The sequence below is a fragment of the Hordeum vulgare genome, chromosome 3H, assembly GCF_904849725.1.
Source record: "Hordeum vulgare subsp. vulgare chromosome 3H, MorexV3_pseudomolecules_assembly, whole genome shotgun sequence".
Taxonomy (NCBI): domain Eukaryota; kingdom Viridiplantae; phylum Streptophyta; class Magnoliopsida; order Poales; family Poaceae; genus Hordeum; species Hordeum vulgare.
In genome coordinates this window covers 403,819,346-403,845,716 of record NC_058520.1, presented here as the reverse complement: position 1 = coordinate 403,845,716, position 26,371 = coordinate 403,819,346, and the positions used below count along the sequence as shown (strand labels likewise).

At 49.0% G+C, this 26,371-nt stretch overlaps 1 protein-coding gene across 1 annotated transcript; it reads left to right on the top strand.

The window, feature by feature from the left end:
* The first annotated feature begins 284 nt into the window (after positions 1–284).
* Positions 285–24,636, top strand: LOC123443993. The gene is made up of 21 exons (XM_045120583.1): positions 285–617; positions 753–837; positions 3,409–3,448; positions 3,538–3,786; positions 5,045–5,144; positions 5,218–5,292; positions 5,530–5,628; positions 5,759–5,875; positions 5,962–6,077; positions 6,182–6,281; positions 6,819–7,168; positions 14,207–14,537; positions 15,589–15,785; positions 16,138–16,356; positions 16,874–17,060; positions 18,885–19,132; positions 19,330–19,422; positions 19,504–19,605; positions 19,785–20,154; positions 20,490–20,627; positions 23,594–24,636. Exons 1-21 carry the CDS (start codon positions 486–488, stop codon positions 24,350–24,352), a joined length of 4,107 nt encoding a protein of 1,368 aa, XP_044976518.1. The 5' UTR covers positions 285–485; the 3' UTR covers positions 24,353–24,636.
* The last annotated feature ends 1,735 nt before the right edge of the window (positions 24,637–26,371 follow it).

Genomic DNA, 26,371 nt, shown 5'->3' with positions numbered 1-26,371 from the left:
ACACACATACAGATACAATGTTCCACTTGTCAGAGAAAATGAGAGTGATCTTTCGCTGAAGATAACCCTTAACAAGTGCTTTCATTGAGACATAGGCTGCGAACGACCCCTAAAAAAAGCGCGAACGTTCAGGGTTTTCCATGAAATTTATTTTTTTTGAACTAGGTTTCCTATGAAATGCTATCCTTTTTTTCTTTCAGGCGCCTATGAAATGCTATCCAGTTCAAACAAACAATCAGGCCGTAAAAGGCCATCAAAAGGTGAACAAGCCCAGCTTGCTCAGTTCCTCTTCTGCTTCTCTCCCGTCGCTGAAGTCCCTAGTCGCAACTCAGATCTCCCCGTCCTCCGTCCCAACCCCTGCGAGCTACCACAACACTGCACATCTCATCTGCTCTCCCCCCGGATCTCCAGATCTCTCGCGCTCAAGCCTACACCCACCCCTCGCCCGCTACGACGTCGCCGCCGCACGCGGTGGCCACGGCGAGATGCTCCGCCTCAGGGCGTTCCGGCCAACGAGCGACAAGGTGGTGAAGATCCAGCTCCACCCCACTCACCCCTGGCTCGTCACCGCCGACGCCAATGACCGCGTCTCGGTCTGGGACTGGGAGCACCGCCAGGTACCAGCTCGAATTGGGCCCTCTTATACTTTTCGTCCCCATTTCTTCTCGGCCTGCTAAACCAGCTTAGCAAGCTCTGTTTGCGATCGAATTGATCTCTACTTGCTTTGGAATTGTTGGTGTATGGGTGGGTAGGTGATCTATGAGCTGAAGGCGGGTGGCGTCGATGAACGGAGGCTGGTTGGTGTGAAGCTTGAGAAGCTCGCCGAGGGAGAAACTGGTATGCTTTGCAGTTATTCTGGTTGCAACGGCTTGTTAGGAATCACATAGGATCCTTATGCGCTGTTAGAGTGGTAATGTTAGATTTGCTGGTTTTCTCGTTTGTTGGATCACAATGGACCGTTACTTAAATTGTTCAAATGCTTGTGTGTAGCTGATTGCCAGTAGTTGGGCGTGCTAGAAGCCATGATGTATGTGTGGAACTTGTTTGCTTGTTTGATTAGTTTCATGTAATATCATCGATTAGTCATAGAAAAATGATAAACAACATTATTCTCACTCATTCATCCTTAAAAAGTAACAACAACGATTATTGTTGTATTGAGGGATTTGAGAGACTTTAGATTTACTATTTTGGAGCCAATACATAATTTTGCTTTCAGCTATCATGCGTTTTAAGCTTCATGCACTAGCCAACACAACCAAAAGTACGAACTGAAGGGCTAGGTAATCCACATATACACTTCAACACCCCCTCAATTCAACACGTGGATAAACTCAGAGGTATGACTCAAGGGGCCTATACATGGACACAAAGGGGGGAACAACAATTTTTTGGATAAATTGTGAAAACCAGGACTTGAACTCAAGACCTTGGACCCTGGTACCATATGCACTAGCAAACGACTTGAACTCAGACCTTGGAACCTGATACCATGTCACTAGCTAACGCAACCAAAAGTCCGAACTTATGGAAAGGGCTAGGCAACCCACATATACACTCCAACAATGCATAGTCATTTTCTTTCTTGAATACGCATGTTGTATTAGAAGGAGAATGTTGAGAAGGCGCAGTACAAGGAAAACCGGCGAAAAACCAAATAAACAAAAGAAAGGGAGATCTAGGCAAGCCAAATCTAGAAACTATGTACAAAGGAAAGAAAGCCAAAGCAAACAGAAACAGAGCAAAAAGGAGACCAAATCCTACGGCTGCTGCTCAAGGATGTAAGTCTGGTGGCTGTGTGTGATACACAGCACAAGTGCGTCCTCGAACTACAAAGCTGACGGAACCAGTCCGTAAACTCTGAATTTTTGCTTGCTTACATCCCACCGCTTATGTGGTGCTATATGTGGACCAACTGACGCAGCACGGCTAAGTCACTGTCCAGTCACAGGGATATGGTGCAAAAAAAGGGCAAGGCTCCTCCATCCTTTGAGCTTATTCACTTGCGAAGTCCAGACCGAAGCACCCTCAAAATTCCTCTCACCTTGACCCTAACAAAACCCAAATTGTTGTGCTGGTAGGTTATATTTGCCGTGGAGCTTGAGCCAAAGGCAGCCTTGGTGGGTTATGAACAGTGTCTTGAGCGCAGAAATATCATCTGTAACACAGTCTGTCAGTGGTATTTAGTTCTTTTAAGTGTTCGCCCTAGGCATGAGGAGCAGGGGGATGTTAGCCTTCATGGGCAGGTGGTGCCTCAGAACGACACCTTTCGATATTTGGGGTCAATGTTGCAGAAGGATGGGGATATCGATGAAGATGTGAATCATCGAATTAAAGCCGGATGGATGAAGTGGCGCCAAGCTTCTGGCATTCCCTGTGACAAGAGGGTGCCACAAAAGCTAAAAGGCAAGTTCTATAGGACGGCGGTTCGACCCGCAATGTTGTATGGCGCTGAGTGTTGGCTGACTAAAAGGCGACATGTGCAACAACAAGGTGTGGCGGAGATGCGCATGTTGAGATGGATGTGTGTCCACACAAGGAAGGACCAAATCCGGAATGATGATATACGAGATAGAGTTGGGGTAGCGCCAATTGAATAGAAGCTTGTCCAACATCGTTTGAGATGGTTTGAGCATATTCAGTGCAGGCCTCCAGAAGCCCCAGTGCATAGCGGACGGCTAAAGCATGCTGATAATGTCAAGAGAGGCCGGGGTAGACCGAATTGGACATGGGAAGGGTCCGTAAAGAGAGATCTAAAGGATTGGAGCATCACCAAAGAACTAGCCATGGACAAGAGTGTGTGGAAGCTTGCTATCCATGTGCCAGAACCATGAGTTGGTCGCGAGATCTTATGGGTTTCACCTCTAACCTACCCCAACTTGTTTGGAACTAAAGGCTTTGTTGTTGTTGTTGTTGTTGTTGTTGTTGAGTGTTCGCCCTAGTGCGTTAGCATGTCCATGTGTGACACATGTCCATGTTGCTTGATGGCTATATAGTTCAAGAGAAAATTATGCCCCAAGTGGATAGTTTGAGAACCAAAGTTTTTATCATTGTTTATATGTTACCAACATCTCTAATATAATTTTGAAAATAATTTGCGAACTTACTTAGAAAACATTCCTCATCCTAACTCTACTGCCGGCTAAGTTTTAATCCGTGTCGAAGCTAGCTGTAATTTTGTTTTCATGACAATAGTCTGTTTTCTGGCTTCACAACATTCCCCTCAACCTTCGCTAGTCTGTTTTCTGGCTTCACAACATTCCCCTCAACCTTCGCTATACATGGTTTTTGCCATTTTGGTTATTTCCTTTATTTTTTCGTATTCTCTCTTTTCAAGATGGGCATGCAAATTAACATACTATATGATATACTTTTTGCTTACTCTGGCCTTTGTCAAAAACTATGCAGATTCGAAAGGAAAGCCCACTGAGGCAATCCGAGGCGGAAGGTATTGATTTGAAAGTTTTTTAGTTCCACATGGCCCTTTTACATGGTATCTTTACCTGACATCCTATGGGACAACTGTTGTACTTCAAGTGTAAAGCAGGTTTCTTTTTATGATGACGATGTACGCTTTTGGCAACATTGGCGCAATTGCTCTGCTGCTAGCGAGGCTCCAACTGCAGTTAATCAACAGTCGTCCGCTTTCAGTGCACCTGCACCATCTACAAGAGGAAGACATTTTGTTGTCATTTGTTGTGAGAACAAAGCAATATTTTTGGACTTAGTGACTATGCGTGGCCGCGATGTTCCTAAGCAAGAGCTTGACAACAAGTCACTTTTATGGTATGATTACTTTGCAGAGTATTATATCTATATGTATTTGTTTTCATTTGTTCATGGTGTTTACATGGACCTACATCAAATGTGAATGCCAAATTTAAGTTTTCTTTAATAATATTTTTTGGTTGGTGATGTAAGGCGTAGAATAGGAAAACCTTATATTAGATCTGTGCAACTTGTTCTCCATAAAAGCCTACAGGCTATACTGGTTGGATCCATTTCTGGCAGCTGAGTATCCTCGGTCTTTAATGTTTATAATATTTTTTGGTTGGTGATGTAAGGCGTAGAATAGGAAAACCTTATATTAGATCTGTGCAACTTGTTCTCCATAAAAGCCTACAGGCTATACTGGTTGGATCCATTTCTGGCAGCTGAGTATCCTCGGTCTTTAATGTTTATTGGAAGTAATAATTACTCCCTCCGTCCCAAAATAAGTGTCGTTGATCTAGTACAAAATTTGTACTAACTTAGTACAAAATTTGCGACACTTATTTTGGGACGGAGGGAGTATTAATCATTATAGGCAGGCATCGTATTCTTAGTTTCACAACATCATATTTGTTCGTAAATCCTAATTACTCCCTCTGTAAAGAAATATAAGAGCGTTTAGATCACTACTTTAGTACATGTAAGTAGACGAAAGCTGTTCGTTCCTATTCTCAATGAAAAGCGATTGGTCGATGCAGCCCTGTCTGTGATAAAGCTATCTTGCCCTAGTCCCTCCCTTCCGTGGCCCGCCTCATGGTATCCAAGTTGAAAGAGATAAATTGAACAAGTATGGCCGTCCTTTATTGGGATGTACTATTAAACCAACATTGGGATTATCCGCAAAAAATTATGGTAGAGCGTGTTGTAAGAGCGTTTAGATCACTACTTTAGTACATGTAAGTAGTGATCTAAACGCTCTTATATTTTTTCTACGGAGGGAGTACATGTGTTTGGTATTGGTTCCACCATTTTAGCATTATTCTGTAACTGAAACCTGGACTTGAACTGAGCTGAAATGCTACATTCATCAACGTTATGTTTTTTTATCGGTGCTGCTGCATCTCAGGCCTCAGGGTATATTTTGACCATATACATAAGAAAATGAATCAATTACCGCCAAGTTCAGTACAGGATTAAGAACTACAAACAGCTTGGCTTATGTTATCTACCTATCTTGAAAACCCAATTCAACATACATCTACTGAACAGCAAGTACTTTCAAACTTTAGACTAGTGCTAGATGTTGACTAAGAGCATGTTTGTGCTTTTGCAGTATGGAGTTCCTCTCCAGGTCATCTTCTAGTGATGCCCCTCTTGTTGCATTCGGGGCATCTGATGGTGTGATTAGAGTTCTCTCAATGATGACATGGAAGGTTACACATCTTATACCTGCCCCCTCTGTTTCTCCGTACCTGCATTTCAAACCTAGCAGTTTGGTCCTTGCAGCTTGTTCGAAGGTATACTGGTGGACATAAAGGAGCAATATCTTGCTTAATGACATTCATGTCTGCAGCTGGCGAGGTAAATTTTCGCATAGTGTGTTTTGATTTAGGGTTTGGTCTCATCTGTTTGGTCATCAAACTGTGATTTACCCCTGTTGACTATTATGTCCATATGCTATGTGTGTGTGTCGTTTGTTGTACTTATCTGCTATTTCATCGTTGTTAGTTTCTGCAGCATTTTCATTTTCCGCATGGCACTGTTCACCTGTAAGGTACTGTTATATCTTTATTAATCAATAACCATGTGTGGCTTCAGGTACATTTAGTTTCTGGTGGTAGTGATGGCCTGCTGGTATTATGGAGTGCTGATCATATCCACGACTCTCGGGAACTTGTACCTAAGATTAGTTTGAAGGTATCATTTTTAAACATTTATTTATTTCTGTTTTCCCAAAATGCAGAATATCATGTAAATAACGTTAGTAAGCAGTTTAGCATCTGGGTTGTTTAATACTGGTTTCCCTTTTATGGGCATCTTTCTGAAGGCTCACGATGGAGGGGTGGTTGCGGTTGAACTTTCAAGGGTAATGGGAAGTGCTCCACAGCTCATTACAATAGGGGCTGATAAAACTTTAGCCATATGGGATACCGTTACATTCAAGGTATGCACATTCAAATATTTCCATGGAACTGTATGTTTTGTTGGTATTCTATAAAGATATTACAGAGTAGCATATTTTCTGTGCAGGAAATAAGGCGCATTAAACCAGTGCCTAAACTTGCCTGCCATAGTGTTGCATCTTGGTGCCACCCTCGTGCACCAAACCTTGATATTCTGACTTGTGTCAAGGACTCCCATATTTGGTATGTTTTTTTGTCTGTTTGGAACGAAAATCAGATTGCAGATATTCTGTATTGATGACAAAAGAAAAAACACGTCCATAATTTTGCATTCTGTATTGCTACAGGGCCATAGAACATCCGACTTATTCTGCTTTAACAAGACCACTCTGCGAATTGTCCTCGCTTGTTCCTCCGCAAGCCCTTGCACAGCATAAAAAACTGAGGGTATGCTTCTGGACTGATTCCTTCAATAGAAAATGTTATTTTGTCATTTCAGGTCAAGCTATTGTCTTTTATGACTTTTATCTGATGACACTACAATATTGTGTAAATATTTGTTTCTTTTTCATTTTCTGCCTGCTTTAGTTACTGTAGTGCTAGAGCTAGGCATGTGGGTTGTAAGTAAAAATGGGACACACAGCCAGAGTGTAAGGCTCACAACAATCACCTGTCTTGTTGTTAGCGTTCCCTATACATTAATTTTATGTAAGTGTTAAATGTATGCCCCGAGTGACCTGTGGCTGCTGCAGTTTGCAAAGAGCCAAAGACCATATTCCAGACTGTTCTGGACTTTAAGATGGAAAAAATAATTATGGCGCATCAGTGAAAGATAACTTTAGTCTACATAATGCCAAAAAGAAATTCTGGTTCACGGTACTCCATGTCGCTGAGGGAATACTGGTTTCCATTTAAAGATAAAACCACCATAGACTGAAATTTGTCAAACATGCTAACATAGACTGAAATTTGTGTCTACTCTAGGTTTACTGCATGGTGGCACATCCCTTGCAACCACATCTTGTTGCTACTGGAACAAATATCGGTATTATTTTAAGTGAGTTCGATCCAAGAGCACTACCGGCTGTTGCTCCTCTACCAGCACTGACAGAAAGCAAGGAACACTCTGCTGTTTACATTGTTGAAAGAGAACTTAAGTTGCTGAATTTCCAATTGTCAAACACAGCAAACCCGTCCCTGGGAAGTGCATCTGAAACAGGAAGATCAAGGAATGAAACTATAGATCAGCTGATAGTAAAGCAAAGCAAGAAGCATATCAGCACGCCTGCTCCTCATGATTCATATTCAATTCTTTCAGCTAGCAGTTCTGGAAAGTAAGCATTTCTGCCATCTTATCACGTAGCACTTGACTACTACAAAAGATAGATACAACAACGCACTTGGTTTTTCTATTTCATGAATTACTTGTTGGCTGCAGTACACATGGGCCCTAGCTGAATACTTTCTAGTCTTTATTCTGGATACTGTTGCATTATACAATATACACCGTGTGAGAGTTTTTGTGTTGATGGCTCGCTCCGCTCTCCGCGTCCCACTCCTCCTAGCCTAGACACCGCGCTGCACTGCTGACGCCGTCCCCGCCGGCAGGCCCTCCCCCGCGCCCTCCCGCTTCCCCGCGCCATGGCTCCGGTGGTGGCTGACCTTGTCGACCGCCGAACGACCCTCTCCGGCGAGCGCGTCTCCTACGGGGACCGCTGGTCCAGCTCGAAGAGCGAGTCTTTGGCGCGCTCGTACAGAGACGTCGCCCGCACCCCGCCGGCCGCAGCAGCGCCGCCGGTCGCTGCCGCCCCTGGACACGTCGCACCTGCTGTTCGTCAGCCCGCAAAGGACCGCCTCGGTCCCCGCTCGGAGGTTCACCGCGTCTCGGGCGGGCCGGTGCTCGACGCCGACGGCTTCCAGCAGGCCCGTCGTCGGGAGCGACGCCGTCGCCCGCGCGAGGATGCGCCCGCCAAGCCCTCGCCCTCGCGCCGTCGCAGCCCTTCCCCCGAGGAGCTCGCGGGCCTCTGCTTTCGGTGCCTCGACCACCGCCACTGCGCTCGGGATTGCCCGAACGACATCCGCTGCCGGCGCTGCCTCGCGTCCGGCCACGCATCCCGCGACCGTGGTGGACGGCGGCACGCTGCCGCGCCCCCCGCGCTCCCTGCGTGGTGCTGCGGACCCGCAGCCCCGATCTCATCGCGGTGCCCCCGCCAGAGTCTCTCCCCCGGCGGCGCGTCCCCGGGAAACGACCCCTCCCCCAGCCCCTGCCCTACCTGCTCCGGCGCCCCCTCTGCCTCTGGCCCGGCCACCGCTCCAGGATATCGCAGCTCGCGTCTTCATGGCGCAGACCGAGGAGATGGACGTGGCTGAGCAGGTGCTCGCCCGCGCGATGATGGCCTCGGTAACGGGCAACTGACCATCCGTGTCCGCCGACGAGGTCGCCGAGCTCCTTCTCTGCTCCTTGGAGCTCGCGGAGGGGGATTTCTCTGTCCATCTGCACCACCCGGAGGATTTCCTGATCATTTTCTCCTCCCTGGTGACCATGCGGCGGCTCCGTGGCGAGCACTTCATTAGCTCGATGCGTTTTGCGCTGTCGCTCCGGCCCTGGTGCAAGCTCGCCCACGCCGGCGCCGGTGGGCTTGAATACCGCGTCAAGCTGGAGCTCCGCGGCATCCCCACCCACGTCTGGCTGCTCTCCACCGCCGAACAAGTGCTGGGTGGAAGCTGTTGGATCGAGCGCCTGCACCCCCGCACACGCTCCCGGGACGACATGGCTGTCTTCCGCGTCTCCGGGCGGGCGCATGACCCGGCCGACATCAGGCGTGCTGCGGTCCTGGGGATTGTCGAGCAGCTGCCTGGCCGCGTGCCCTCGAAGGCGCCATCCATCAGAACTCTCACGTTCCTTGTGTTCATTGCGCTTACCAAGGCAGAGCTGATCAGGGCCGCTCCGGCAGGTTCCCAGGCCACTGGAGGTAACAGTGGCGGCGGCGATGCAGATGGCGTAGGCGGGAGGCATGGTACTGGCAAAGGCCAAGGCCCTGGTCTTGGGCGCGCGTGCCGACGTACGGACGAGGCGTAAAGCGGCCGGGCTGACGGCATGGCGGTGTGGACGCACTGGCGTTGCACGCCCATGGCCACTCCGGCCGCTCCGATGGAGCCGGTACGGTGGCGCCCTGGCCGTCCTTGACAGCATCGCTGCAGGGGCTGCGTCCAAAGCGCTATGGGATGCTGACATGGCCAGGTCAGCAGGGCTCAGCGAGCTCCCGTCACGGCGTCAGAAAAGGAAGGAAGAGGGGCCCCAAAGAGATGCCCAAAGCCGCTTTGTCGGTGGCCCCAGCGCATAAAGCCACCAACCTCCACGGCGAGGACGGCGCGACTGATGGCATCGGGCCAGGTGGTGGGCTCTCATTCGCCAATCGTGGTCTCGCAGCAGTCGAAGATTTGAACCCACCCACGACCGAGGAGGATCCGGTCGGGCCCGCCACTGCAGCGGCTGGTCCCACACCCCGTCGGGATCGCTGCCTGTTGCGCCTGGGCTCTGCAAAGCTGCCGGAGAGGACGGACGCACCAGCCCCACCTGCAGCCCGGTCGGGACAAAAGGAGGCTCCGCCCACCTTTGTCGCACCTACCACGCCACGAGCCTCCTTTGACCAGCCGCCGCGGCCCCAAGCACGCGCCCACGAGGAGAGGGCGGGAAGCGATTCTTCCTTCCCCACCGAGATCGCCGTGCCTGATACGACCCCATCGGCCCGTGCAGTTGTCGCGGTGCCCGCGCCCGTTGATGCAACAACAACTGGGCCCGCGTCTGAAGACGAAGTTGCAGCTGGGTCTGCGCCCGAAGACGCAGCTGCAGCTGGGCCCATGCCCGAAGATGAAGCCGTAGCTGGGTCCGCGCCCGAAGACACGCCTGCCGACGGGGCCGACGGGCTCGCGCCGACTCTGGAAGAGCCACCCCAGACCGGGCCAGCGGCGGGACCCCCTACTGCCGCGGCCCCATCTCGATTCTGCAGAGGCTCGCGCATCGCCCTGATTCAGAGTCCAGCGCCGCAAGCTCTCGTGCGTTGGCCCCAGGGCGCTTTGCTTCGCCGCAGATCACCTTGCAAAGACGGCGCAGCTGCGCCACCGCCTGCCAGGCATGGACGCTGGGCGCATTCCTGTCCGCGGCTACCAAGCAGCTCGACGCAGTCCTGCCTTCTCCTGGGAAGCGCCAGCGCCCCCCTCCTCAACTTCAGTCCCAGGAGGGGACGCTCTGCAGCCGCCGATGCCCCGGTCACCGCCCCTCGCACATCTGATCGGAGGGCGGTCGTGCAGATCCTGCGCACCCTCGGGATAGTGGGCACAAACCAGCAGATAACCCCCGCCGAGATGAAGGCCTATGATGACATGTTTGCCACGTCGATCAGGTTGCCGGTGCTGCAGGCCATCGTTGCTCTGGTCGACCGGACGGTCCCGGCAGGCCTGGCTTCCCCGGCGGGCGATGACATGGTCTGCGCGCGCTAGCCTGGTGGTGTTACGATGTCGAACCCATTCCCATGTATTCAGGTCCTCAAATAGCTGTATGGAACGTCAAGGGCTTGAACTCGCGCGCTAGGCGCTGCGCTATTCACTCGCTACTTTGTACCACCCGTGCATCCATTCTATGCCTTCAGGAAACGAAAATGGCGTTGATCTGCTCGTCGATTGTGTTGGACACCCTTGGGTCCGAGTTTGATGGCTCCACTTACCTCCCGGCTGACGGCACCCGCGGAGGCATCCTCATCGCCTGGAAGAGTAGGGTTGTCACCATCTCCGACCCCCTGTTCACCCAAAACGCGATCACAGTGAAGGTGTGCGTGCCCAGCGGCGCCCCGTGGTGGCTAACCACGGTGTATGGCCCCCAAAGTGACCCAGATAAGCTCCTGTTCCTGCAAGAGGTGCGGGACATTTGCGCAGCCTGCCCAGGCCCTTGGATGCTTTGCGGCGATTTCAACCTCATCTACCACGACGCAGACAAGAACTCTGGCACCCTGAATCGCCGAATGATGGGACGGTTCCGGCGCACCATCAATGATCTTGCCCTGAAGGAGGTCTACCTCAACGGGCGCCGTTTCACATGGTCAAACGAGCAGTCGCCGCCGACGCTTGTGCACCTCGATCGGGTTCTATGCACCGCGGAGTGGGAGGACTACCACGTGGAATGCCACCTCCGCTGCCTAGCGTCTGTCGTGTCCGATCATTGCCCGTTGTTGCTGGATTGCTCCCCAATGCCCGTGGCCCACAGGCGCTTCCGCTTCGAGGATTACTGGCTTCGCCTCGATGGATTCCACGACATCGTCGCCACGGCCTGGAGCTCGGTGCACGACCCCGATCCCTTCCAGGGGCTGGTCCGGCGCATGGAGGCCCGCGCCCTTACGAGCTGGAGTGCCAAGTCTACGGGCAATGTCCGGGACAAGCTGGCCATCTCTTGCGAGCTGATCGCCCGCTTTGACCATGCGATGGAGAGCCGTCAGCTCACCCCGCCGGAAGAATGGCTGCGCAAGCAGCTCAAGTTGGCGTACCTTGGCATGGCCTCCCTTGAGCGCACCATCACACGGCAGCGCGCCCGCATCTCCGTCCTCGCGGAGGGCGATGCGAATACGAGCTTCTTCCACAGACAGTGCACGTATCGTCGTCAAAAGAACCGCGTGCACAGCCTCTTAGTTGACGGGCACGTGCTCTGCGATCACGAGGAGATGGCTCACGCGGCATTCGCACACTTTGACGGGCTGCTGGGCACCGCCGCGGACCGGGCGCACACGCTTGACCTTGAGCAGCTCATCACGCCCGGCGACCTGGACAGCCTGGAGGCGCCATTCACCCCCGAGGAGATCTGGGCTGCGGTTAGACGCATGCCGGCGGACAAGGCACCAGGGCTGGACGGGTTCACTGCCTAATTCTTACGTGCCTGCTGGAGCATCATCAGGCAAGACATCATGGACGTCTTTGAGCAGCTTTACATGTTACGCGGGAGAGGGTTCAGTAAGCTCAACCAAGCCCTGCTCACCCTGTTGCCGAAGCGTGCGGACGCCCACAAGCTTGACGACTACCGGCCGATTTGCCTGATACACATCGTGGCCAAGATCTTCGCGAAGGTTCTGTCGTTGCGCATCGCTCCTAAGTTTGACAGCCTGGTGAGCCGCAACCAGAACGCCTTCATTGCCGGACGCACGCTCCACGACAATTTTATCCTCGTCCGGCAGTCCCTTCGGATGCTCCATCACCTGGGCGCGCCGTGCATCATGCTCAAGCTCGATCTCACGCTGGCCTTCGACTCCATATCATGTCCGTTCCTCTTTGAGGTTCTGCGCCAATATGGGTTCGGGGACAGGTTCAGGGAATGGCTGGCCATTCTTCTATCTTCGGCCAGCACCCGCGTCATGCTCAATGGAGTGCCTGCCCCCCCCGATCTGGCACCGTCGCGGGCTGCGCCAAGGCGACTCCACATCACCGCAGTTATTCGTCCTGGCGGTCGACACGCTTGCCCGCCTTATGCACCGGGCGCTCCAGACCGGCATCCTTCGGCGCCTCCACCCCCGCCGCAACGTCCCGGCCATTTCTCTATATGCCGACGATGTGATGCTGTTTTGCCACGCTGAGATGGATGAGGTTCTCGCCGTGAAGAGCATCCTGGGTATCTTTGAGACCGCATCGGGCCTGCAGGTCAACTACGGCAAGAGTTCGGCCACGACCCTGCATGGCGACGAGTCTAGCGCTGCCTTGTTGGAGGTTCTCGGCTGCCAGACGGCGGACCTACCCATCACCTACCTAGGCATCCCGCTCACCACCCGCCGACCCTCAGCGGCACAGATGCAGCCGCTTGTCGACGCCGTGGCTGGTGGAAAGCATGGCTCATGAACAAGGCTGGGCGGCTGGCACTTGTAGAATCAGTGCTCAGCGCGATCCCCATTCACCAGATGCTTGCTTTAGCGCCCCCGAAGAAGACTCTGAAGCAACTAGAGAAGATCCAGCGTGGCTTCCTCTGGGCTGGCCGCGAGGTTGCGCTTGGAGGGCATTGCCACGTGAACTGGCGCACGGTCTGCCGGCCGATCGCGTATGGCGGGCTGGGCATCCGAGACCTCGAGCGCACGGGGCTTGCACTCAGACTCTGATGGCTTTGGCTATCGAGGACGGACGCTGAAGGCCTTGACCTGCAGTTCTCACATGAGGAGCTTGGCCTTTTCTATGCCTCCACCTCCATGGTGGTTGGAGATGGCCTGACTGCCCTATTCTGGGAAGATCGCTGGCTGCACGGTCAGTCTATACATGAGCTCGCGCCTCTGCTATACCTATGCATTCCCAAGAACAGAAGAAGAGCGCGGACGGTGGCGGAGGGCATCGCCGGCAATGCCTGGGCCCAGGACATTCGCGGAGTTGTGGGTCTGCAAGAGATTGGCCAATACCTGAGGACATGGCAGCTTGTGGCGCACACTATACTGTCCACCGAGCCGGACAAGCTCGTTTGGAAATGGACGGCCAATGGTGTCTACTCGGCGAGGTCGTGCTACCGGGCCACCTTCCACGGATCGTCGACATGCCGTTCCTGGCAGCTCATCTGGAAGGGATGGGCTCCACCGAAGGTCAAGTTCTTCCACTGGCTTGCCAACATGGACCGATGCTGGACCGCGGAAAGGCTCGCTCGCCGAGGCCTTCCTCATCACACCCGCTGCCTACTATGCGACCAAGAGCCGGAGACCATCAGGCACCTGCTGCTCACTTGCCCTTTCGTGAGGCAGGCTTGGCACGAGACCCTATCCTGGCTGCGCCTAACGGCCCCGTCGCCGGAGCATGATGCCTCACTCCAGGACTGGTGGATGAGGGCGAGGGATGCCACACCACCATCGCTACGCAAGGCGCTGAGGTCAGCCGCACTCCTGGTGCCCTGGATGATATGGAAACACAGGAATGCGTGTCTTTGACCATATCACTCCATCGCTCGACGAGCTCTTGGATAGGATCAAAGACAAGATTAGGTGCTGGGCGAGAGCTGGGGCCAAAGGGCTTAGGGTAGTCATGCCCCCATCCTGGGATGTTCACTAAACCTCTTGTAACAATGCTGTAATTGCCTCTTAGGAGGTTGTAATCCCCCTTCTTTTCAATACAAAGAAACGCAAGGCTCTTTGCGTTTTCTCGAAAAAAAGAGTTTTTGTGTTAGATGGTAGTTATTTTGCCCATTATGTGCTTTGAGTTGTTCGTTGCAATCTGTGAAAAATTAGAAGTCAATGTTTGCGATGGCTAATCTGTTTTGCCATGTCCTAATGTTTTGCGGTGCTTGTGTAAGTTATAGTTTGTTGCTCTGTAGATATATGTTGTGGTTTCAAATAAATTTCTAAAACAAAGTATTTACTTATATGCAGGTATGTTGCAGTTGTATGGCCAGACATTCCTTCATTCGTTGTGTACAAAGCTAGTGATTGGTCAGTTGTTGATTCAGGCACGGGAAAACTTTTCGCATGGGACAGCTGTCGCGACAGATATGCTTTGGTCGAGAGTGCATTGGCTCCAAGGATGCCACTTATTGTGAAAGGCGGTTCCTCTAAAAAGGCAAAAGAAGCAGCAGCTGCAGCAGCTCAAGCAGCAGCTGCAGCTGCTAGCGCTGCTTCTACAGCCACAGTACAAGTTCGCATTTTGTTAGATGATGGAACAGCTCATGTTCTGCAGAGATCCATTGATGGCCGTAGTGAACCGGTTGGTAATTTTCATTTATGATATATTCTTTATGAACTTAACGGAGAATCTTTCCTTTCAATACACCAGTTTGATGGGAAGACAGTGATTATATCTGTTTACTTTTGTGGTTGTTTCTTGATGAAAATGCAAAGATCATCGGCGTCCCTTATAGAAAACCATTGTAACATGCCTGACACATGCTGGAAAATTTCCACCCTAAGTAGCTTAGTTACATTCAAACATTGTTGAAACAAATATTTGGCCACATTTTGACACGATGCAGTAATATTTTTCTGGGTGTAATAGAGCTATAATTTTGCAATTATTTGATATAAAAAGGTTCATTTTCTCTTTTCTGGGCTCAAATGTTTTTAGTCCAGTTAATGTTATTGATCTTTACCAGACAAATCACAATATATATTATTTTCTGATTATATTATGCTTGGTTAATTGTACTGATTACTTATTTTAAAAATCTGTCGGCGTTGCCATTGTTCAGAAAATATCTGTGCTTTAATACCGTGTTGTAGCTGTCTTGCATACATCGTTGCTGAAACATAAGGTGGTATGCAATGCTAATTTAGATGTTCGCATGATTGCGTGTTCTTGCTTCCACCTCATATCCTTGGTTGACCAGTTAAAATAATCTTAACTTTCTAATGTTTCTTTTGGGCTCCTTGTGAGAGAAAGATTTTCATAGTACTTTTGTAGGATTTCAGTCTATAGAAATTTTCCCATTAGAGGCCATTTAGATCATAAGACTGACAAACTCCTACGGATTGCTTCCCTGCACCCCAGTTCTATAGATTCTAGCGAGAGGTTTGGCTTAATTGAATTTTCCCTTTATGCCTGGATGCACCTTCTCTCTATTGGAATTCCTGCAAAAATCCTGCTGAGCATCGAGAGTGCCGTGTTTGCAGTTTTCGTTTCCTGTAGGATTCACCAAGTCATGGCATATCAATTCCTATTCCTGTTTCTGAGAACCTTGCATTCCAAAGAGGTTTAGTTTAGCGTGTTACTACTCTTGGTGTTCTATGGGTTAAAGAGATTTATGTTTCTGTTCTTGCAGGTTGTTGGCTTGCATGGTGGTGCTCTCCTTGGTGTTACATACCGAACATCTCGTAGAATAAGTCCTTTGACGGCCACTGCTATATCAACTGTTCAATCAATGCCCCTATCAGGCTTTGGAGGAAGTGGATCATCTTTTGCTTCGGATGACCCATTTTCCTCCAGAGAAGGGCCACCCCAAAATTTCCAGCTATACAGGTATATACGCACCTAGGTATTTCATCCTTTCTGCATATCCAGAAAGTTTATTATTGGCGAATGCGAAATGATCCTATGCTATGCATTATTACTTGTATTAACTTAGCTAACTTTTCTCTTTCCTATACCCCATGATATTTGTAGCTAATGTTTGTGTTACCCGCACCTAGGTATTTCATCCTTTCTGCATATCCAGAAAGTTTATTATTGGCGAATGCGAAATGATCCTATGCTATGCATTATTACTTGTATTAACTTAGCTAACTTTTCTCTTTCCTATACCCCATGATATTTGCAGCTAATGTTTGTGTTACCCTAAAACTGGCTACTTAACTACATTTGGTTGGTGCAGCTGGGAGACCTATCAGCCTGTAAGCGGCTTACTTGCACAACCTGAATGGACTGTGTGGGACCAAACTGTTGAATATTGTGCATTTGCTTATCAGCAGTACATTGTAATTTCTTCCCTGCGACCTCAGTTTAGGTATCTCGGGGATGTTTCAATTCCTTCTGCTACTGGTGCTGTTTGGCACCGTAGACAGTTGTTTGTGGCTACACCAACAACCATCGAGTAAGTTAACCCTTTTGTGTACAGTCCGAATAGTTCATTTAGTGCCTCCAATATTTTTGCTATCAATTTATGCTGCTGAGTCTGTTTGAAACTCCTGATTGTCTTCTAATAATGCTACACTTGTTGGGCGATGCAGTATGGTAAACAGAAAAAGTGATGTAGGAAGCTTATGACTCTTTGCGTGATTCATGTTATGTTGTCCAATAAATTCTGAAGACCATTTTACAATCGTTAAGTTGTATTGTAATATTATTTACATCCAATGACGTAGAAAGTGGCAGTGGCAGTGCTAGGATATTGAAAAGGCAGCTACTTATATATTAGTTCTGTTTAATTTTTAATTTTAAAGTGTTACTATTTTGAATTTTCTTGCGGGCAAAATGGATTTCTGGTCTCGGTAGATTTTTGCCAGCAAATGGCGTTTTCATGTTTTGACAGCACTCCTGGCCCTAAAAAAATGGTTTGCTAGCACATGGGACATCTTTCTATCTCTTGAATTTTGAACAATATTTTGCAGGTGCGTTTTTGTTGATGCTGGAGTTGCTGCCATTGATATCGAGACAAAAAAGAGGAAAGAAGAAATGAAAGCAAGAGAAGCTCAGGGTCGAGCAGTTGCAGACCATGGAGATTTGGCTCTTATCACAGTCGAAGGTCCGCAGGTCACAGCAAGTGAAAAAATATCATTAAGACCTTCTATGTTGCAGGTGCGTATTTGCGTATGGTGAATCTTGTTAGTAATCCTTTTTTACTCTATTAGCTTGTTTCCTTCCGTGTTCACTAAGGGTGTGTTTGGTAGCCTGCATGACCCTAGCATGCTATTCCCCCCCCCCCCCCCCCCCCCCCCCCCCCCCGATACATGCTTAGTACATACAACTGCAGTTGTTGGTTTCCTGTATGTGCTGAAACTTTGTTTGGTAGCCTGTATCTCTTAAGACATAATGTGCTGAGACTTTGTTTGGTAGTCTGTATCTAAGGCAGATTTGGTTACCTCCTCCTTGAGGTGGTGAGGATACCACAATAGTTAGGAAACACGATGAATAAGATTTGCACAATTGAATGAAGATCTCCTCTATACCTGGTAATGAGTTCCCCTACTGTTTTATCAATGGTTAAATGGTAGCAAGAGCACTTGCTTTCTCTAGAAAAACTAATTATTAACAAAACCTCATATTCAAAGGAGTGTTTCGTACGTGGGTCATCACAAAAACATTTGCTTCTCTTGGAACAAACTAGATGCACGGTGTACAGGAACCATATGTACAGAACAGCAACCAACAACTTGTATTACAGTGCTCTTTGTACGAAGGTTCCAAAAATCCCTGACATATATCAAAACATACTCATTCAGATTTTAAAGTCTAAATATTCAGATTCTTGATTATCAATTTCTACAATCACAAATCGGGAACACAAAGCCTGCTAATGAACCAGGAGTTACAATCGGCTGAAGTAGTTTGACATGTTAGTTATTCAGTTCTGGGCTGCCGACGGTAGCACTATGCGCGTGAGCCACACCTAGAAGCGTGGGTACTTGCTCCAAGGGCTTCCCGACACCGGCAAAACCAGCTGGGTAGTGGCCTCACCACACCTCCGTGCGGCGGTGATGGCGGCAGGCGGTGGAGGACTGCAGCGCTGGTGAAGAACCGGGGGGGGGGGGGGGGGGTGGTTTGACTTGGATGGCGTCCGCCGGCGCTGTTGGAGAATGGTGGAGGACTGCAGCGCTGGTGAAGAACGGGGGTTGGCTTGACTTGGATGGCGTCCGCCGGCGCTGTTGGAGAACGATGGAGGACTGCGGCGGCTCAATATGGGCTACCTGCGGTGCTTGGTGTCGGGGGAGAAGATGAGGAGGAGGAGGCGCACGGCTTGGTGGTTAGTCGCTGGAGTAGGCAGGAGCTCAGAGGGGAGGAGAATGCAGGGAGGCGGGGATCTCCGGCGAACTGGGGCGGTGGCGGGGATGTGGCGTGGCGGCGGCGACAACGCTGGGATCTAGGTGGCGACGTGAGGCAATGAAGGGGCTCCGGCGGCTACGCTTTCCTTTGTCGCCATTGTCGTGAGGGGTTGAGAGTGGCAGCTAGGTAAAGGGGGGTTCGTTTTGGGAGGGTAGCCCTCGTCCTTGTGCGTGGTGGGTTGGGGAGGGCACGGATGGGTATGGAGGAGATTTTTCTTGGGGTCCAATAGAGCATTGACGAGGAGCGAACCTTCCTGCCACCTGTTCGCAAGTGAGCATGGCTGATGCCCTCTTTTGCATGAGATGAGCATGGCTGAGGAGAGCCCATACACCCTACCAAACAGCAAACGGTGTGTTGGGTAGGAAATATCTGAGACCATTTGGGCTACCAAACACACCCTAAATGTTATTGGAAGCCAGGTTAAAAGTAGCCAGTTTCGTAATCTACGTCATTTTGATGTTCTTTACTGTGTTATGCGACTTCTCTTTACCTACAGCTTTTGTCTCCATGCTCCTTTTTATATGCTAGCTTGTATTATGTGCTATTGTTGATTACAGCCTATGCCTTGTATTTTTCCAGGTTGTTCGTTTAGCCTCCTTTCAGCATGCACCGTCAATACCACCGTTTATAGTGCCTAAGCAATCCAAATTAAATGGGGATGATTCAGTATTTCTGAAAGAATTGGATGATAGAAGATATTCTGAAGTGGCTGTTGCTGGAGGAGGGGTATCGGTTGCAGTAACTCGCTTTCCTTCTGAGCAGAAAAGACCTATTGGGCCACTTGTCCTGGTTGGTGTCAGAGATGGAGTTCTGTGGCTTGTTGACAGGTAATACGTATTCTAAGGACATCAAGAGCAGTTCCTTGATCCTTTATGCACAAGATAGTGCTGGTGAAATTGAAAATAAAATTCACTTAAATAAGCTCAAGTTTTTTTCAACATTAGTTCTTATTTTTATTTGTTCTGGTGATATCTGAGATGCTGATTTTGATGCAATTCTGACACACTTCCAATATTCCTATAAGGTATATGTGTGCACATGCCTTGTCTCTCAGCCATCCCGGTATTAGATGTCGGTGCCTTGCAGCATATGGAGACCCAGTTAGTGCTGTGAAATGGTATGTGTTTATGCTTTAGAGCTTTGCATTTTGTCTACTTATGCAAGCGGTAGGAATGACAGCCTAAAACCAATCATGCAGGGCTACTAGACTTGGCCGAGAGCACCATGATGACCTTGCTCAGTTTATGCTTGGAATGGGCTATGCTACTGAAGCACTTCATTTACCTGGAATATCCAAGAGGTGAGAATTCTTGCTGCCTGGATTGTTCTGTCGTTAGATATCACTATAGCATGGCATCATATTCACGCGTTTCTCTTTATTTACCCGTATTATCATGTTTTGAGTCAAGGATATCTGTTGATATCGATAGATAAATCCTCACTATTTCATGAGTTTAAATTTGTGCTGATATTTCTCAGGTTGGAATTCGATCTTGCAATGCAAAGCAAGGACTTGAAAAGAGCACTTGCATGTCTGCTGACAATGAGCAATAGCCGAGATGTGGGACAAGAAACTACTGCTACTGATGTTACGCAGATTCTCAATTTAGCAGTAGCTAAGCAGGCTAAGCAAGAAAGTCTTGCAGATGCCGTGCAGGGAATAGTGAAATTTGTCAAGGAGTTTTTTGACCTTATTGATGCCGCAGATGCCACTGGCCAGGCTGAAATTGCTCGTGAAGTTCTGAAGAGATTAGCCGCGGCAGCTTCTGTAAAGGGAGCTCTGCATGGGCAAACCTTGCGAGGCCTGGCACTCCGTCTTGCAAACCATGGAGAACTTACTAGACTATCGGTATGTTACGTTGACCTAATAACATTTTACCGTTAGAACTCGGTTCTCAGCCATAATGGTGATTGCCATCCATAATGACAGTTATGACATGTCATGATTATGGAGTACACCATAGACCACATCCCTATGAAATATAATGATAGTTTGTCTCAAGTTATGAAATGTCATGATTATTGGCAATTGTTTCTGGGATATGGGCATATGGCAAGACACCTTGTTCATGCATGCATGCTAAAACCTTTTGTTTGTTTTCTGTTAACGTGTTATGTTTCGTTTGTGATGATTTGCACATGTTAGTTTCTTCGGAGCAATCACTAATACTGTTGCTTTATCAGGGTTTAGTGGCCAATTTGATCACAGCAGGCCATGGACGTGAAGCAGCATTTGCAGCGGCAGTTCTGGGTGATAATGCCCTCATGGAGAAAGCATGGCAAGACACAGGAATGCTGGCTGAGGCTGTTTTACATGCCCAAGTAAGTTTTATATTGAGTTCCATTCGAAGAGCACTGGTGTCAACTAATCATCTTAGCCATCCATAATCTTTAGATCCAATGGCTAAGAAAATAAGTTGGTCATGCGTATGGCCTATTTGATAGGTATCCAAATCATTATTTTGCAGCTCTCTGCTCCTGATCCACTGAGGATCTGAACCCACTCCCTCCGTTCCTAAATACCCCCTCCGTCCCAAAATAAGTGTCGCTGCTTTAGTACAAAACTTGTACTAACTTAGTACTCCCTTCGTAAACTAATATAAGAGCGTTTAGATCACTAAAATAGTGATCTAAACGCTCTTATATTAGTTTACAGAGGGAGTACTTAATTTTGCGTCACTTATTTTGGGACAGAGGGAGCATAAGTCTTTTTAGAGATTCCACTACAAACTATATACGGATGTGTATACTATATAGACATACTTTAGAGTGTGAATTCACTCATTGTACTCCGTATGTAGTCCCTAGTGAAATCTCTAGAAAACCTTATATTTAGGAACGGAGGGAGTATCTGATAAAAGCATTCAGCTACTGGTTGACTTCAAAAACACTGAAATGGTGGTTTGGGAATAAATAGACCATAATACCCTTGGTTCCGACACCTGGGACTGAAAGAATATGCAATTGCTGGCTATCTTTTTAATTTTTTCTTAAGTCGTTCGATGCCTTATGCATTTTAATGGACAAAATATAGCGTCCCTCATACTAAGTGAACATGGTTTTACTTTGCACGTGATTGCACTACATAATGCTTGTGCATGCACACTTTTTACTGTCAACAGGCTTTTCAGGTATGTCCTGGTTGGAATATGCAACAATATCTGGTTGATATACTGTTACAGCATGTTTGGTTGGGGGTAACTAGAGCTAGGGATGGAAATTGAAGGGTACAGGCTTTAACTCTGTATATGGTTTAGAGGGAATGGTAATTGAGGAGGGATTAGGTATTGGAGTTGAGAGTGCAACTTCCACAGTTTAAATAACAGGGGAAGGGGTGGACATTTTTTTAGTGGTTCATCCCGGCCCTTCGTCACAACTTATTTTTATCACCCGTTGTCTAATTCATCATGAATTCCCACTAACCAAAAAAGGGGATGAAGTTCTCCCTCAAATTCCCACACGCAATTTCTGTTAGATACCAAACAATGGTTTGGAAAAAACCCAACACACCATGTCTAATCTCAATACGATTCACTCCTCTAAACTCCCACTCCCCTTCCCAATTATTGCCAAACACGCTGTTAGTAATTAGTCTATGCATACACGAACAGAGGAGCCAACAAAATTCAATGATCAAGCCTGATTTGCTTCAGTTTAATATCAAGTAGTTGCTTACAGTCCATAACAGAGATCAAAAGGAAGACATTAGAGCAACTCTAGCAGACCCCTTATAAACGGTCGCCCCGTAAAATTCCGGCGACTTTACGGGTTTGGCCCCTTTTTTGGGCCAGGCCAGAGTCCGTATAGTCGCCTCGGTCCGTAAAACTTTTACAGTGGCCCGACCCCCCCCCCCCCTCGTGCGGTATAACTACGGGTTCACGACAAATTTACGGGGTGAAACCCTATCCCAGCGCCGCCGCAATCCCCCCTCTCCCCTCTCGATTTGTCGCTGCCGGTGACTCCATTCCGCCGCCGCACTCCACCATTTGGCGCGGGATGTGGAGCTCGTGCCGACGGTGGCGACGATCCTGAGCGGCAGCGGTGAAGAGGGAGCCGGAGCAGCGGGGTGTCATCGGGCCGAAGGATTACCTCCCCCCGGTGGAGGCGGATGCAGTAAGGCGGCCATCGTTGCGTGCTCTGCACTAGAGGAGGAGGAGGAGCATGAGCGGCGTCGACGGGACGCTGATATCAACAAGATCTTCCTCGAGCAGGGGATCGCGGCGGCGCAAGAGTTCGCCACCAACCAAGAAGAGTGGCGCCTCGTAGCCAAGCAACAGGACGAGGTCTACGTCAACCTCGTCTCCAACGACGAGGACTGAGCCCCTCCGCCGCCGCAGCATCGCCACCGCAATCCCCTCGGCTCCGGTGAGCCAAATTTTGTAAACTAGGGTTACAGTTTCGCGTGGCATCCAAATATTATTTGTACAATATAAAGGGTCTGCTAGAGATGCTCTTAGAAGGGCAGTGCAGCAACATAGATCAGTTTTTTTGGGCGTCATACGGATTAGGGTTTGGGTTTGTGTTGCCTCAAGGAACAGAGTAGGTGCGTATACATGGTGCAGAATGCTTTTGCCGACAGTTGCTGGTACTGGCTGTTGTCGCATGAACTCGTGCGGTAGGAATAGGCAGCGCTTGTGCTCACCGTCATCTCCCAAGTTCAATGTCGTACAGGTGAGGGGGCTAGAAAAGGTTAGAGATGATATATCTAATGAACCAGTACGGGTTCAGAGATGGCTTACTGCATTTGCAGGTAAGTTGACCCATCTCCTCTGGAAGGATTTGTTTTGTCCCGTGAGGTCTTTGGAGAGGCCGCTCCTCCGTTCTAGTTGTTTTTCTGCCCCTGCTTTGCCTGCTCCATGGATCTCCTTTTCAGGAGCCAGACGCGTTTGGCTCGGCTCCCTTGGCCACCATCCAGAATCTCAGTTCAGGGGGCAATACCGAAAATGCCCTGCGATTAGTTTCAAGTTTCAAGTTTCACCTAGCATCAGATCAGTCCATCTATTATGAATGAAGCACTGGTTTGTCCTCCAAAAAATTGTAATATTAGAAAGTATTGTGGCTGGAGGTTGGGTTTATATAATTCGTGCAAATACATTGCAAAGAACTTGTATGATTGCTAGTGACGTCATTGCTCATGTGATAGCTAAGCATTACGATTGTCTATAATAAATGATTTCCTGTCAATGCATTCTGCTGCTGCCTGTCCCCCTAAAGACGATGTCACCTTTTTCCGAATGATCTACAATAAGTATATTTTCAAGTTCTTACAAGGATTTTCCACTTTCTAGGCCCATGGTCGTCCATCATTAAGGAGCTCAGTCATAACATGGAACAAGATGCTACAAAAGGAGCTGGATCACACACCAACCGTAAAAACTGATGCCGCAGCAGCGTTCTTGGCATCTCTTGAGGACCCGAAGCTCACTAGTTTGGGAGAAACTGAGAAAAAGCCACCAATTGAAATACTTCCTCCTGGAATGCCGCCTCTATCTGCACCTCCCATCATTATTAAAAAGGCTGCTGCAAAACCTGGGCTGGCTAATGCGTCACAGACCCTAAATGCAGGTGCTCCCATGAATCAAGGCACCCCAATGGTTCAAGGCACTCCCATGAATCAAAGCACTCCAATGGCTCAAGGTACTCCCATGAATCAAGGCACCCCAATGGCCCAAGCTACTCCCCTGGCTCAAGGCCCTCCTGCTCCAGCACAAAGCACCGATGAGGTAAAGCCATCGGAGGCTACAGCAGCTCCTGACAACGTGGAGGCTACAGCAGCTACCAGCAATGCAGAAGCTACCGAAGCCCCTGGTACTGCGGAAGCCACAGAAGCTTCGGTTCCAGACCCAACAAGTAGCAGTCCTGACGCAGCTGCTGCTGCTCCAGCTCCTGCTCCAGCAGCTGATTCCAGTGGCACTGATGCACTTGCTGTTACTCCCAGTGATTCTACAGATGATGCACCTTCTTCTACCAAGGTGCCAGAGACACAGGATAAACCACCTTCAACAGAGGCATCGCCATCACCTCCACCCAGTATTTCTGCTGTATAAAATCTTTCAGATTCAGTTCTCATGGTGGTGTACCATTTTTTATGTGTGCTGATTCTTTCGTCCCACTGTAATTTTTTCCGTTGGTATAGATATTTGTTATATGTAGTGCTCGAAAGACGACGAGCAGTATGTGAGTAGCCATGTACATCTGCTGTTCTCGTCAGGAAGAGAACTCTGTAGCTCATGCTTTTTTGTGATTTGTCATGTGATGCTGTTTTGTGATTTGTCGTGTGATGCTGTTTTGTGATTTGTCGAGATGACGCAATTGAAGTTTTGTAAGATGAGTCAATCGTGTTTGGATGCCAATGCCGCATGTTGATGTGCCTCGGAGTTCCTGTCTTGTGACCAGTTTGTACACAGTACCCCCTCCATTTCTTTTTTTCCTTTTACTTTGTGCATAACTTCTTGTTTTGTTTTGCGTTTTTTCCCATTTAGTCTGTGCCCTTTTTTGCGAGCACATTTAGTCTGTGCCTTACGCATGCAAATCCTGCATTGATATGTGTGTCTGAAGTTATATGCCGACTAATATGTGCCCTAATCCCGAAGAAAGACGGCGCCGAGGACATCATTGACTTTGGGCCCATCAGTCTCATCCATGGCATTGCTAAGCTAATCGCGAAGATGATGGCCAACCGGCTAGCTCCACGCATGAATGATCTTGTCTCTCTCATTCATGGCTTTGCTAAGCTAATCGCGAAGATGATGGCCAACCGGCTAGCTAGACGCACGAATGATCTTGTCTTGCAAGCTTAAAGCGCATTCATCAAGAAAAGGGCTTTGCTAAGCTAATCGCGAAGATGATGGCCAACCGGCTAGCTAGACGCACGAATGATCTTGTCTTGCAAGCTTAAAGCGCATTCATCAAGAAAAGATGTATACATGACAATTTTACATACGTGTGCAACCTTGTAAGACGCTTCCATCGCAACAAGACTCAGCCACTCCTTTTCAAACTTGACATAAAAAAAGCCTTCGACTCAGTAGCTGGGAGTTCCTTCTGGACTTGCTAAATCATCTTGGATTCCCACCTCGGTTCCGCGGCTGGGTCTCAACCCTCCTGTCTACAACTTCCTCTCGGGTCCTGCTTAATGGTGTGCCAGGCAACCCCTTCAAGCTTGGGCGTGGTCCGCGGCAGGGAGACCCACTCTCCCCACTTCTCTTCGTGCTGGCTATCGACCCGGTGCATCACATCCTCGAGAAGGCCACCATGCAGGGACATCTCCATCCTATTGGACACCAGACTTTGGCCATTTGTGCCTCCTTGTATGTGGATGACAGACTTTGGCCATTTGTGCCTCCTTGTATGCGGATGACGTTGCTGTTTTCCTGGCGCCCATCAAAGCGGATGTCAAATTTTTCGACGACACTTTGGAAAGTTCCGGGGAGATCACTGGATTGATAACGAACTGTACCAAAAGTCTGGTGGCCCCAATTCGGTGCGACAAGTTGACCTTGCGGACATTCTTGATTCCTTCCCAGCGCATTGCTCCACCTTCCCGATGAAGTATCTCGGGCTACCGCCGTCGGTCACATGGATGAAGAGAATAGACTTCCAACCCCTTGAGGACAAGGTTGCGGCTCAGCTAACACCTTGGAAAGGAAAGCTCATTGCTTCACCGGACCAGACGGTCCTAGTCAAGTCGGTCCTCAGAGCTATCGCCATTTATTACATGACAACTCTAAACCTCCCGGCGGAAGTTTTGGAGAAGATTGATGCACTATGACGTGCTTTTCTTTGGGCTGGCTGTGACAAGGTTATAGGTGGAAAATGCAAGATAAACTGGGAGCAGGTATGTAGGCCCAAGCTTCTGGGTGGGCTTGGCGTTCTAAATCTTGCAAAATTTGCCTCTACGCTACGTCTGCGTTGGTTGTGGTTTGAATGGCTTGACGCGACCAAACCTTGGGTAGGCTTGGGAACCCCATGTGACAAGAACGACCGGAACATCTTTGCTGCGGCAACCAAGGTGGTGGTGGGTAATGAACTCCGGGCATCCTTCTGGGAGTCGGCGTGGCTTGATG

What these genes read in the sequence shown, in the direction of transcription:
- LOC123443993 (XM_045120583.1), top strand. Translation starts at nt 486, where the DNA reads ATGCTCCGCCTCAGGGCGTTCCGGCCAACGAGCGACAAGGTGGTGAAG. An exon ending in GACAACAAGTCACTTTTATG is followed by an intron (nt 3,787 to 5,044) that starts GTATGATTACTT and finishes GTGCTTTTGCAG; the next exon opens with TATGGAGTTCCTCTCCAGGT. An exon ending in AGGCTGTTTTACATGCCCAA is followed by an intron (nt 20,628 to 23,593) that starts GTAAGTTTTATA and finishes TCCACTTTCTAG; the next exon opens with GCCCATGGTCGTCCATCATT.